General features: G+C 40.5%; 1 protein-coding gene across 1 annotated transcript in view; it reads right to left on the bottom strand.

The window, feature by feature from the left end:
- Window positions 1-14,182, bottom strand: part of LOC102791628 (copine-8) — a 134,838-nt gene extending 120,656 nt beyond the window's left edge. The window contains exon 1 of the mRNA XM_087830909.1: window positions 13,959-14,182. Coding sequence (XP_087687035.1) covers window positions 13,959-14,056 — 98 coding nt within the window. The 5' untranslated portion in view covers window positions 14,057-14,182. The remainder of the gene's footprint in view (window positions 1-13,958) is intronic.
- Window positions 14,183-14,528: the final 346 nt, after the last annotated feature.

Raw genomic sequence — 14,528 nt, 5'->3', positions numbered from 1 at the left:
TACCTTAATCGCCTTTGTCACCGCTTTCAGTGCAGTTTAGTCCAACTCGGCTAGCTTCCTCCATCAACACGTCACTGGCCGACGTTTGACCACGACTGCTAAAAAGGAACGAAGGTCAAATGTCTTCATCCAATTGAGAGCCGCAGAGCGTGACGTGCTTAGTCTGATAATATATATTAGTTTTAGATCTTTACGGTGCCGTGTTGTGTTATAATACAGCAGATGATAGAAATTCCTTGTGCTTGTGTGACGTGTTAGCGACTGATTAGCGGTGTGTAATTAGAGGCTACCCGGAGCTGGTGTGGGGGATAAGAGTGAGGAAGTGAGGAGGATGGAGGCATTTCTCTTTCTTTGTGCAGTGCCAACCTTCTTCCTTTCTCGTGTGTGTGCATGTTAGCTTCTGCCTGCTTGAAGTGCAATCAGTAGGGGGGGGGGTCAGACTTGTGTTTGTGCATGTGAGAGAAGACATGCTTGGATGTGCAGGCTGAAGCTGGGGGCCTCTACATGAGGGAGACAGACAGGGAGAGCGGCAGCATCCCTGGAGGAATTCAAGCAGCCTCTATGCTATGTGACCAGGATGGAGATGACTTCATTAGGCCAGTCAGTTTCTCTCTCCCTCCCCCTCCTTCTGTCGTTGCCTTCCCCCAGCTGCACATAAAGCTGCGAGGGAGCTCTACTGTATGTCAAGTAATCTTACTTGTCAAATAGTCCAAATCTGGGTTGCAATAGCAATCTGAAAGCTTGGCTTGTTGTGTTTTTGTGAGACAGCGTGGAAAAAAAAAATCCCAATCTGATACAGCCACTTCTCCATCCAGATATCAAACACACAAAATGTCAAAAAAATCTAATTGGCCGGGCAGAATCCGCGGGAGATGTTGTGATTTGTTTTATTTTACCTTTATGTCTCACAGGAGGCGACTGACATCAGTGTGGAAATAAAATGTCAGAGCATCAAATGTGACTGAATTTTATATGTGTGTGCTGAAAATGTCATCAGCTGTCTGACTGATGGAGGGGGGGCACAAGGCGGAACAAATGCCTGCAAGAGTGTGTGGGCAGGCGCGACTGGTTAAACACTTTGAAATGCATGTGTGCACATACAGTGTGTGTAATGTAGGTGTCAGCCCATATGGAGTCCTTCAGCTGAAAGGCTCCATATGGGCTTTTTTTCTGTACATCTAGCTGATGGATGACTTTGCTCTTCTCTCCTGTTCTTTGATGAACCATTGAGTCTGTGCTTTTATTGCCTGTGTCGACCACAAGGTCAACAGGTCTTACTGCATAGGTCTTACTGGGACTCAGTCTCCACTAAATTATTTCAGGAAAATGACATCTTAATGAAAACAATCTAATATAAAATGACTAAAGAACAGCGAGAAGCATGCGAAACAGTGTAAACATCAAGTATAGAGTCAGCCGAGTCCATAAAGTCAAGCTCAGCTACAGTCCCAGCAGATGAGCTGATTACTGTGATCTGCTGTATATAAAAAAGAAAAACTCGGTACATGTTAACATTTTTATCTCAGTTCCAGTTTTGAATTTTGAATGGATAAAATTATTGCTGTTTTGTTCTCTTTTTTTAAAATATATTTTTAATATATAGCTACTAGGGGTGGGGGAAAAAAATCGATACTGTGTAGTATCGTGATATTTTGTTTGCTAATAATGTATCGATACAGGGACAGCAGAAATCGATATTTTGTTACAAACAATTTTTTCATGGACTGGAACATGCTCTGACTTATTTTAATTTAAGACATGTTTTATTTTAATTAAGTTTAAAACTTTTTTATTTAATGTAAAATTATATTTTGTTTTAATTTACTTTCAAATTCTTCAGTTGCTGAATGGGCTGCATAGTTTTCATAAATTGCATAGTTCAGAATAGCTATAATTGTACCAGATGGTTGATTCAGTTAAGTTGGACTAGACTGTAATACAAACCGTTCAGTTTGTCAACAATAAAACTGAAATGAGAGAAAGACTGAGTGTGAGACTTTGATATTAGATAAAATGAATATTGATAAAGTTTACCTTTATGTACAGAATTTGAATATCACAAAATATTTTTAAAAAATTGCAATAATATCGTATCATGCGTTAAGTATTGTGATAATATCGTATCGTGAGTTGTATGGTGATTCCCACCTCTAATAGCTACTGGTTCATCTGGTTTTATAAATCAAGTGCACCCCTTTTCCTTTACAGTGCTGCAGAACATATTGCCTCTTATAGGAAGGGGCCAGCAGGGCGAGCAAAGGCGAACTCACAGTTTAAGTAAATGGAGGCACTAATCGGCAAACTCCATCTAGAAGAAGCAAAAGGTATCTGCAGTAAAACGTGTTGCCTGAGGCTGCATTTCATTTCAGATCTTTCAGTAGCACTCAACTGAGGCCTTATCAGGGTGTTAGCTTCACTTATCCACTGCAACTACCCTGCTGGTTTATGACCATTCACAAGTCCACAGCCACCTAGGCCTTGTGTTGCCTCCGTCTCTCCCAGCAAACATCTTGTGGTGCAGGCTGTAGACTGGCAGACAATGGTGCTGGTACTTATGAAATGGGCTTTAAGGTAGAGGTGGGAATCACCATACATCCCACAATACGATATTATCACAATACTTAACGCACGATACGATATTATTGCAATTTTTTAAAATATTTTGCGATATTCAGATTCTGTACATAAAGGTAAACTTTATCAATATTCATTTTATCTAATATCAAAGTCTCACACTCAGTCTTTCTCTCATTTCAGTTTTATTGTTGACAAACTGAACGGTTTGTATTACAGTCTAGTCCAACTTAACTGAATCAACCATCTGGTACAATTATAGCTATTCTGAACTATGCAATTTATGAAAACTATGCAGCCCCTTCAGCAACTGAAGAATTTGAAAGTAAATTAAAACAAAATATAATTTTACATTAAATAAAAAAGTTTTAAACTTAATTAAAATAAAACATGTCTTAAATTTAAATAAGTAAACTGTCATGTTTATTGCTGCCAAAAAAAAGTTAAACATATTTGGACAGTGAAGGAATGTCAGGATTCTTGCTCAGAAAAAGGATCAACATGCTCTGAAGTCAGAGCACAAAAACCTTTTTTGTAACAAAATATCGATTTCTGCTGTCCCTGTATCGATACATTATTAGCAAACAAAATATCACGACACTACACAGTATCGATTTTTTCCCCACCCCTACTTTAAGGCTGTACTTAATAGCTTAGACTATAGAAAACTCTGTGGCCCCCAGCACTTCTTAATTATCATTTTTTTATTTAAACTTTATTTAAAGTTTAAGTAAATCCCCAAGAAACAGAAACTATATCAAGTAATGAATACAAATGCTAAACAACTTACCAAAATAGTCATTAACATGTTTATTTAAATTGTTTATTATAAACCTGCCTACAGTTGCAGCTCATCTGCAAGCCACTTTGGAACCCACCCCAGCTCTCGTTTCACATGCTTCTAATGTTAACAGTGTTACATCTGTTATGCACATGGATGGACACTGAGATCCCAGAGCCACAGCAAGACAATGTTAGCTTTGCTTTATCATAATAAATACCCTGACACTAAATATGATAGAAAACAACTGAATATGGTGAAAACAATTTTAGACATCCCTGCTAGGAAAACACAACAAATATAAATTCCTGCATAATGAAATCCCTTAAACCGCAACCAGGTCATGGCAGATGGCTGCCCCACCCCGATCCTTCCTGTTAAAAGGGAGTTTTTTCTTCCTACAACGCCAAGTGCTTGTTATAGGAGGATCAGTTGATTTGGGGGTTTTGATCTATTGTTTTAGGGTGTTTACCTTACAATATAAAGGTAAACTGTTGTTGTCATTTAGCGATAATAATAAATAAAACTGATAAATAAAACTGAACTAAATAAAAATGACAATCTTCGTTTCACTTAAGTGATCCTGACTGAACCCGCTTTTTCACAACTCCAAAGTGACTTTCCATCATTTATTCCCGAGTCCATCAGTGACTCGGGAATAAATGATGTAATCTTACAGCAAGTTGCTGGTGTTAAAGGTATGTGTGTCCTTGAGTCCATGTTTTATCACCTCCATTTAAAATAACACCACAGCTGTCCAACCTTGAGGGTCAGGCCATCGTGTACGCTTATTTTCCCTTCACTTATTACTTCTGCATGCGGCAGTCAAGTAGTACATATCTTTCTGTTTTTAATAGTGTGTGTGTGTGTGTGTGTGTGTGTGTGTGTGTAGCTCTTGACATCTGCCAGTGACTTCTCTTCACCGTCTCCGTCAGATCTCTATCAATGCATTTCTTCACCCTTTAGCTTCCCAGCCAGATTGATGGTGCAGAGGGATTGTATTAGCGTGCAGCTTGCATGTTGTGTACAGTACAAATAGACACACACATGTTGCGGCACTTTGCGCATACGCACCCGTCGACTTGCATAGCAAAAAAAACAAACAAACCACAAACTAAACACCCACAGTGAGCAAACAACAGAAGAACCAAGGTCGATAGTAATTTCCACAGAGTGCAAAAATCTTTACTGACTTGAAAGCTCAAACCTGATTACAGAAAAGCACTTTGGCCTATAGCTCGCATATGAGACACTCTCTCGGATGTATATTAACACACTGCGAGAGCAGCTCCGAAAATACTCCGAAAACAGAGCCGGGGTACAACAGAGAAGACAAAAGCATTACTTTCCAGTAGCACAGAAAGGGTTTCTTCAATACAGCTTTGTCTCAGTGATTGCCACCACCACTGTGTTCTCATCCAAAATCATTTGCGCTCCCCGCTGTTGAGAACCGCATGTAAACAGACGAGGGGAGAAAAAGTGATCGGCTGCTGCGTCACTACACACACACAGTCTTTTGTGTTTTTTGCCAGCATTGAACCAGCGCGCAGCAGGCAATTCCATCTTCCCTTCAAAGTGATGGTTGTCAGCGACGTCTTCAATAAGAGCACTATTATGCGAGCTCTATGGGGCCAAAAAGGTCAACGCAATCACTTTCCATAGAAGGAGTGGGTGTGAGCACCCTGAAAATAGATGGCCAAGAGGGTCGTGACTTGTGATGTTAAAGGCTGGTAAGTGGTTCACGAGTAGCGCTCGGAGCAAAATATTAAGCCGGGTGGTAAAATATTTTCCTGCAGCAAGAGAAACAGCAACCCACCTTTGTCCACAACAGCAAGAGAAGCACAGGTATAACTAATGATAGTAAAAGCAATGGAGACATTTAAAAAAAATATACCTGAATCCACCTGTGCACTTCCTGTTATGACCGGTCAAAAGATCTTCAGGACTTTAAGAGGGGCTTTAAAGGCGCCGCATGCAATCCAAAGCATGTGTCTTCAGGTGGTGTTACATTTTAGCTACACTTTATCTCAACAAATACCTTCACACTAAAATCTTTGGTGATAACATTCTCATCATGAACGATAACAATTTCAGACGTCACTGCCAGGAATCCACAACAGAGGAACACATGAGTTTACATCTTAACATTAGTCATCCTTTCTCTGGGGGGGTGTTGATGACCAAGAATGCGTTCATGATGGCTCAACTTTGCAAACTCTTTCTTGTGTGATCCAACCTACATTCTCCCAACCTACTTTTCATCCTTTTCTTGGCAGTGTCCCAATAACTCCAAGTGTCTTCCCTCTGCTTGCTTGTGATTCAATTAATTCACTCTTCGCTCCGTGTCAAAGCCTTGTTTCGTGTTATTTGCCCTCTCGCAAACGCTTTGTGATCAATAACACACAGTGTTGGGGAGTAACGGAATACATGTGCCGCCGTTACGTATTTAAAATACAAAATATGAGTAACTGTATTCCGTTACAGTTACCGTTTAAAAAGGTGGTATTTAGAATACAGTTACTTTGTTGAAATAAATGGATTACATGGCGGTACTTCCCTGTTTCATATTGTGGCGGGTCAGGACTGTTTGGGTTTGGTTTGACAGCTACGTTCTGTTGGTCCAGGCGGCAGCGTTACGGTTGCCATGGTTACAGGGTGACGCGTTCTCTCTCTCTGCGACTGTGTGTTTCCTGGGTGTTGTTGTTGTTGTGCTAAGCTAATAGACAGAATGCTACAGGCTAGGGCTGCCATGATTAGTCGACTAGTCACGATTACATCAACTATCAAAATCGTCGACGACTAATTTAATAGTCGACGCGTCGTTTGAAGATCCCAAAAGACGCAGGAATAAGTAGTAGGATTTAAGAGTGTAATAACGGACTGAAACAAGAGATGGCAGCACTGCATGTACAAGGATGCCAGCTGCCATTAAACCCCGAAGAAGAAGAAGAAGAAGCTGTGTCCCAGAATTCATAGCGCAGCCCAGCTCAGTTTCCAACAATGGCGGCAGCTACTTAGTTTTAATATTACTCTTATTATTCTTTCTGGGTCACAAAATAAACGATTAACATATTTTCTGGCGAGAATGTAGCTGTGTAAACCTCAAATATCTGCTCAGTTTATCAAGACACCACATATTTTCAAAAGCGCTCCGACGTTTTCGGAGACGTCTGTTACCCACTAGCTCGATAGCTAGCCGGGGGCTAGGCTAACTAGAGCCGTGAGAACACCGGACTCCCGGCAAATCGTTTTTAAATCCACCACCGTCTTTTGCTACTCAGGTTAAACACATATAAGTCACTTAGATAACTTAAAAATGTTATTGTTTGGCTTTTTTTAGTATTTTATTTGTTCCTGAGTAAATCGGTTTGGCTGAGATTAAAGTTATAGTTTCTACACAGCTGAATAAACGTCAAGCAGACAGCTGATTATCAGAAGTGTGAGATGCTCGAGAAAATACTCCGGTGTCCTGTTATATTTTAGATAGAAAGGAGTTTATTCAACTTCACCAAAACAATCTGCAAATTTCATTAAAATTTAATAAACTGTCATCTCGTCTTTATTTTTAGTTAGCACATACCTTAAACATTTAAAGCTGTGAGCTAATGATAGTTATATAAGAGCAGATGCTGCTGGTGCAATAAGCTGTACGTTTTACGTCCAATGGATGCATGATCTGATTTGTCGACTAATCGCAAAAATAATCGGTGACTAGTCGACTATCAAAATAATCGTTTGTGGCAGCCCTACTACAGGCATGGCCCTAAAGAAAGTAGCCTCATTTGCAGTGTAGTCCGTGCTGCAGGGAGAATGGACTGCCATACCAGTTATGTGTCTGTGAGCGAGGGAGGGAGAAAAAGGAAAAGTACGAGCTGTCATCGAGCAAAAACGGGAGCTGGAAGCATGTAAATATAATAATAACCACTGCAGCCAAGAAGAGTGCCTGACGAGCCCAGCTGTAAGTAAGCTATTAAGACTCGACTGTACACCGTGTTCGTGTTTTCCTCCAAAAACAATAAGTTCTGTTGGAGCAGCCTTTCAACGCCTCTCTCTGTCTCAAACTTGACCCAGACAACAAAGTAAAGCTATTTTTCGGCTACAAACCCAACACGGAACCGACGTATTAGCCAGAAGTCCCTTTACTATGGAGCCGCGGACCTTCAGTAACAGTAATAAATCACAGCAATAGTACATTCATGTAGTTGTAAAAAGCATGATAATATATTAAGTAATCCAAAGTATTCAGAATACGTTACTCTCATTGAGTAACGTAACGGAATACGTTACAGAATACATGTTGGGGCATGTATTCTGTATTCTGTAGTGGAATACATTTTAAAAGTAACCTTCCCAACACTGACAACACAATGTGCTAATAAGGAGACCGAAATCAATCCGTTTTCCTTGCCTTGGGAAAAGATTACTGCAGACTGGAACACAATATTCATCTTTTTCAATCTTGGTGAAAGTTCAATTTGGGTTGTCCTAAATCATCATTGAAAACTTTTAAAAAAGAGCCACAAGGCTTAGCAACAGAGTAACCTGTATGTTTCACGATAGAAAAGGATTAAACCTGGAGAAGGAAAATGGTGAGGCGGTCTACAACTTCTGAGGAATGGAAATGTGGACCTTACTTTTATATTTTTGGTTAATGTGACGGTAAAATGCAAACTGCACAACTACTGGTAACAAAGTGACAGTGACACAATAAAAGCAACGGCACAGAGAGCATGCTGACACTAAGCCAGTAGTGAAGAGCTGACAATGATGTTAAAGCTCACTTCTAGCACTGTAGTCTTCACTTTTTCCTATACCTGTTTCTACAGCAGAATCACTATGGCGATGCTGGGAAGTGCTCTTTGGGCTGGTTTCAGACTCCGGTGGCTTTGTGTTTGTACTGCACTGAAATAAACACCTCATGTGTCCTCATTATTATAGGAATTTGTGTTTTTGTGTGGTAATGCAAACTGGTAAACTGGTAATTCTGCAACAATGTATCTCAGGCCTCTTTACAGAGTAATGTAAAAGTAATCTAACGAGCAGTGTATCAAATTACAAACACCATTCAACACTCCCACTATACGACTAACAAAAAGACTAACTTATCTTTTCGTAGCATTCATTCCAGCCAGAGAAGTGCCAGATAAAAGTGGTAGTGCTAATGCAAGATTGTCAAACATCAAAACAGTATTTCAGCGTACGCCTGCAGTAGGCTGCTCTTTTACCGCTGCTTTACTGTCCTTTCATATACACATATGTCCTAACATTGTAACACTCTGACTAAGCAGAACTGAGTTTGCAAAGCCATCTCATTCTGCATCAAGTCTATGCATATGAAGTAGTGATAAAGCTGTCAGCACAAGATTTTGTGTGTATATATATAAACAATATTCAATCAGCATAGTTATTCAGGTGATGTTGCATCAGCCATTTGGCAACAGAAGGAGCTTTTTAAGTAAGTTTAATGAAAAACCAAGGAAGGTGATGCAGTTTGATCTCAGTGGCCGTCTTTCTGCAGGTTCAAACTGTCGGTATACACTTGTCAGCATTTACTGACAACTCTGCTGTTAAATGAGACCTCTAAAAATAAGAGAAAAGTCAAGGTTTCCCCTAGCTAACAGAATACAACTGCACAGCATGGCAGGTAAATTATTAGCTCGCCTGTCCACTACCAGCTGATTTGAGGCTATATGCGCCCTATGTGGGACGCCTGCATTCTCCCATTGCTGCTTAAGCAATAGGTAACAACATGCTTCCAGTTCCTAACAGCACTTAAGCAATGGACACACGGTAAAGGTTACATCTGAACTCAGTGTGGGCTCTGCCTCTAACATTAACTGAATTTACATTTTGTTCTTTAATAAACAAAAACACATTTCAAATATTTCTACTAATGTACTGAGAGCACAGCAGTTATTGTGAATGCTCAGTGTGGACAAACATTACATTGCATCATGGGATTAGCCTTCCCGTTCTTGCAGAGAAATACCAAAAGCTGCAGGACTACTTGTGGTTTAAAGTAGATACAATGACACATTTTTTCAGTGAATCCATTAGGATCACAGCAGTCATGTGTCCCAGCCTTCGGGCCTATACAAATATGACCTTATTTTCAAATTTGGCCTCTTTTCACATTTCAAAACAGTCCCTATTCAAATGAAGACAACCTGTATAGGCATGGCAAACAGTATGTTAAGATTGCAACTATCATCCATGAAACAATACATATATATATATATCATGAAGGTGCACTGCCAATGTTTTGCCAACAGTGATTAGTGTAAGTGATGCATTTGTCCTCTGCATAACTATACAAGTAAGCAGGACAGAAGCAAATAACTGTTACAGTCATAAGTTACAATGTTTGCAGTTTAAGACACCTTTTTTAGCATAAACTGAAGAATAGGATAACATATACTGGGTTGGACTACTGGACCAATATATATGGCTATTAGTGATCAGCTAGTTGTTGATATTATTGTTTTTGTGAGAAGGAATTTCATTATTTTGGTTGCTGTCCACTTTGTCCTCAAGTCCTGGTTGAGCGAGAGCTGTGATTTGTACACATCTTGTATGCAGTGGCTTGGAAAGCTGCCACTGTGTGGTTGAAGTTAAGTACTGTTGAAGCATCAAAGTGTAAGTCTCACCAGAACGTCTGCTAATCCAGAGACCATGCTAGGTCTACCAGTGGTGTGCTGCTTTGTGTTTTTGATTTCTTTAATCACAATCACGTTATACACCCTAATAATTTATTAGGATGCTTTAACTCTGTTGATTTAGAGACTGCAAGCGCTGCATTTGTTATCTGATTGCATCATTCACATCCTTTGGTTTTTGTCCAGTTTAAAACGAAATATATCCCACCTAGGTGATATTTAGCAAGTGGGTGTATGCAGTTCATCTCCTCACACATAGCTCTTTGGATATTATATCAGCAATCAGTAGTATAGTGCTGCTAAATTACCAGTAATCATCATGGCTGGATGGAACATTTTAGCACATTTCCCAACCCATATACTCGTGCAAACAAACTAAAACACTGACCCTACAGCTAAATAGAAAGCAAGTCGTCTGTACTCAACAGCACTCTATTGACTCACTACACATTTCTCGACATTATAAAGGCTGGGACAAGCTTTACAAGCAAAGACTTTTTCAAAACACTTTAGAATGTCATAAGCTTATGTCTGGGTTTGTGTGCTAAAAAACAAACAAACAGGTGTGTGCTGGTCAGATCGATAACTGCAACAGAATATCTGGACTTGAGGCCATTCACCAGTATACAGTATGTGCGGACAGACTGGCATGCTTGTGTGCTTTTGTGCAACACAGTAGGCAGAGTTGGTAGCGTACTGATTCTAGCTGATACCTCGGGCTCTCCCATCGATCAGCCAAATGTCTTCAGCACACTGCTGACTCCGAGCCGTGGTCTTATTTCCTGTCCCCATAGAACGGGAGCATTATCTGAATTAGTCAGGATTGCAAGTGAAGAGAGTGTATCAATATTTTTGCAATGGTTATGTCAAGACTGACTATACAGCAATTATATGAAGAGATCTACTTCAAGCGCCAGTCTCATCTTCTTTTCTTGACTTCTCTCTTGCGTCATCTCATTGCAGCAGGTCGTTCATGACTCAACGAGTGTCTCCCAGACGTTTGCGTTAGTTTGAGCAGCAATTAAACACGAGTGCTGAAAACGATGACTGCAGAAAACCAGAATGGGCATTTAAAGCTTTTCAAGAATTTGCACTGAAAGGAATTCAAATTCAAATTAATTGGTAGTTTTTGCACTCACTGCCATTAAAAAACACCAAACCCAAGACTTGCAACCATGTTTAACACACTGCAATCCACACTATCTGATATCATGACCACTCACTCGCATTGTTCTCTCTTAAGCCACTGTCTCACTCTAACACCACCCTACACGCACAGAGGGGAACCTAAAAGTAGTAACCATGGCAATATTCAACACTGCCCACCGGGTCCACTGACAAAAACTATTAAACAACACACAATGTATATGGTTTAAGCTCACAGAAACATGTAACTGTAGCATTCCTGCCCTCCCTTTGGTCAGAGGTGGGAGGATAGCCACTAAAACACCCCCCGCCCCCTGGGGCTGTGGAGCTGGGTGACTCAGACATTTGCAAACTCTGACAAAACATGTTCATATATACAGCTGGTAGATGACATTATCCCTCTGTTACTAAGGAGATGAAACCTTCTGGAAATACAGTAGCTACAGTGTCTGAGGCACTTGGGCCGCACTTCTACCAGCAGCATCACAACAACTTGTAAAAATTTGGAAAAAACAAAAAAGTAATGTCTGTGGAAACAGTGCTCAAATATAGTGATGTAGTGTCACGGTGCTATGGTCAACTTATTTGGTTAGTATGCTATGATCCAACAAAATTCTAATTGGTTTGACAATTGGAAAACGAGGTAGCCCTACACCAACAGCCTCCAAAGAATAATCCATTATTTTTAGCAGCGGGTGGAACGTGTGGTTACATTGTAACCTGGGTTTTCTGAGTGAGAGACCATCTCTTCATTCCATACATAAAGAATATGTAATGGAGTGAAACGATAGCCTCGATATGATAGAGAACAGACAACCTATGAAAAACACCCCCACAATCTCACTCCTGTGGGATTGCTGGATTACTGAACTTTCACTCAGAGCTCCAAACACAGTTTTCAGGTATGTAAAGAATATGTACGTAAGCCTACATTCTTTAAAATGGTCAGCAGGGGGCAACCCATCTTGCTCTATAACCCTAAGCCAATCACAATTAGGCAATGAGCATCTGGTTTCACAGTCATTTCCAATTTTTTCTTGCCTAGTCAGACTTCAAAACACCAAGATGGAAAAAAAGAGTGATCGCACCATGGCTACATCCAATCATAATGCATATGCTCAAAATTAATTTACACCAAGTCAAAATCTCCAGTGAGGCTGTATTTTGTTAAACCAGATGGGCGAAAATTTTAGTAAACATAATAAAAATCTTACTGCTCAACTCCCGACAAGGTATAGCTTCCAGAAATAGTAAACCAACATACATCTTTTGAGATATTTTGCCAATCTCAGAATCGGCCACCACCAATACACTGGATGTTGTGCCGGTATGATTTTAGTCAACCGTCTTTGGTTGATCACAGCCTGAGTAAAATGTAGCAAGTTGAAACTCTAATAAAAATCAATAACTGACCAAAATTTGAACTTTATTACTGAGCAAATTACTTTAAATAATTATTAAGATTGTTAACACTTTTAACTTTGCTTCTTCGGAAAATTTCAACTTATTGTAATGTGACCCAAGGTACACGTTCCATGGGCAGGTCACCAGTCTATCACAGGATCAACACACGCTCTGACAGCCACACCTCTTTTTTGTGGTTGTTTGAAAAAGCCACAACAATGCTCTAACTATGAAGAGTTACACAACAGCATTTTCAAAAGTGGCTTCACTTCGCTTCATCCTCGGTGTTGAATCTGTGAACCTGTTTTTTTAGTTTCTGGAAGAACTTCTCCTTTTCAAAGAACATTTCCGTTAAACATCTGAATAATTGCGGATTTACATATTCCATATATGCAAACTACACAAACCTCATTTTATCAGAGGAAAATCTTGAACCTCCAACACCAACAGATGCTGCACCAGTGAGGACATTCATCTGCACCAGAGCTTTACTTGTATCAGGCTGTCCTAGTCTAAACATTTACGGATCTATCAAGTCATGACAGAGGACATCACTGACAGTGTCTATTTCATTTGACGGCCGTCGCTGCCTGCCTCACACTGGGGCTCTGGAGAGCATGTGTCTGACCCGTGAGGCACACAGCCCGTTGGGTGAAATGTCTAAATGTTTATGAGCAGACTGAAATGACAAAAACTGCTTTAGCTGTGCCAAAATAATGTCCTCGTTTGACAGGTGACCGAGCAGCAGCAACTGTCAGCTGTCACAAACTGCAATAACAACACCAAACAACCGGGCAGACAGCAACAAAATCCCAATATAATAAGCAATAACACCTTCTAAGGTGTTACTGCCTAATATATCTTTAGTATCAAATAACACGTTTATACTTCAAGCTTCTGAGCGGTTGTCCCGTTTTCTCTGGTATTACCATGTTATGTCGATATACGGAGTCAGGTTGGTTCCGTACGTGGCTTATCACACTTAATAGGCTCTATAAATTTAGCTAATACTGCAAAGTTAGCACATCTTCATAAATGACTCTTTGCTAACCACAGCGAGGTTGCCATATTTCATTAACTTAATCTCTAACAGCCGTGTTTGCGTTGTCCTTTTTCATTAGCAGTCGTAACTAGTTTTGACAGCTCGTAAGTGACGCAAAAGTGAATGGTTTCGCTAACACAAAGTAAATGTCATTTCTTCACGCCATAAACTGAAGAGCAAATGCGACGTTTTCCTTGCAGGTGCTGTAAAATGCGCCGAACTGAAACTAAACGCAAACTTGCTCGGAGTTGAAGCCCAGGTGACTTTAAGCTCGGTGTTTTTTTCTCTCTCTCGTCTCCCTGTCAGACTTAAAACCAGGTAAAACACACACACATACACGCACACATTCCCCTACCTGCAGGACACCGTGATTTCAACTTTGGTGGCAGGAACAGAAGGGTTGAGCGGGTCGAAATCTACTATCGACGCCATGCTTAGGAAACTGTTGTTCATCCTGTCAATGTTTTTCCTCCTTTTCCCCTTTTACTGCGGTCCTGCCCCTTTTTACGAGCGCTGAAGGAGGATAGCGAGAAACTGTGTTTGCGCCTCCTCGGCGAGAACTGGAGCAAAGGTGCCAGAGAGAGAGGGGCTGGAAGATGTGATGTCACACTACTCTCGCCTCTCTGTGTGTATTCCTCTCTTTCTATCGCCCTTCCCTCTTTTTCTTTTATTTTCATTCTGCCACTCGCTTCCCGTCGGTGTCTTTCTGTCTGTGTCTCACTCCTGTTCAGTTCTGCTGACTTCTGTTTAGGTCATTGAATTTCAGCAGCCTCACATTTACAGGCATGGAAGTGCTGACACTGATACAATCGCCAATTACGCAAAAACAATAAATGTGTCATGAAAAGTATTTCCTGTGCATGTGTGTATGTGCACACACACACACACACACACATATTTCTCCTGGCCCTGTCTCAATACTCTT

The sequence above is a fragment of the Neolamprologus brichardi genome, chromosome 17 (assembly GCF_056152115.1).
Source record: "Neolamprologus brichardi isolate AB-2024 chromosome 17, ASM5615211v1, whole genome shotgun sequence".
In the NCBI taxonomy this organism is placed as follows: domain Eukaryota; kingdom Metazoa; phylum Chordata; class Actinopteri; order Cichliformes; family Cichlidae; genus Neolamprologus; species Neolamprologus brichardi.
The sequence above is the reverse complement of the archived record's forward strand: the minus strand, read 5'-3'. Positions and strand labels throughout refer to the sequence as shown.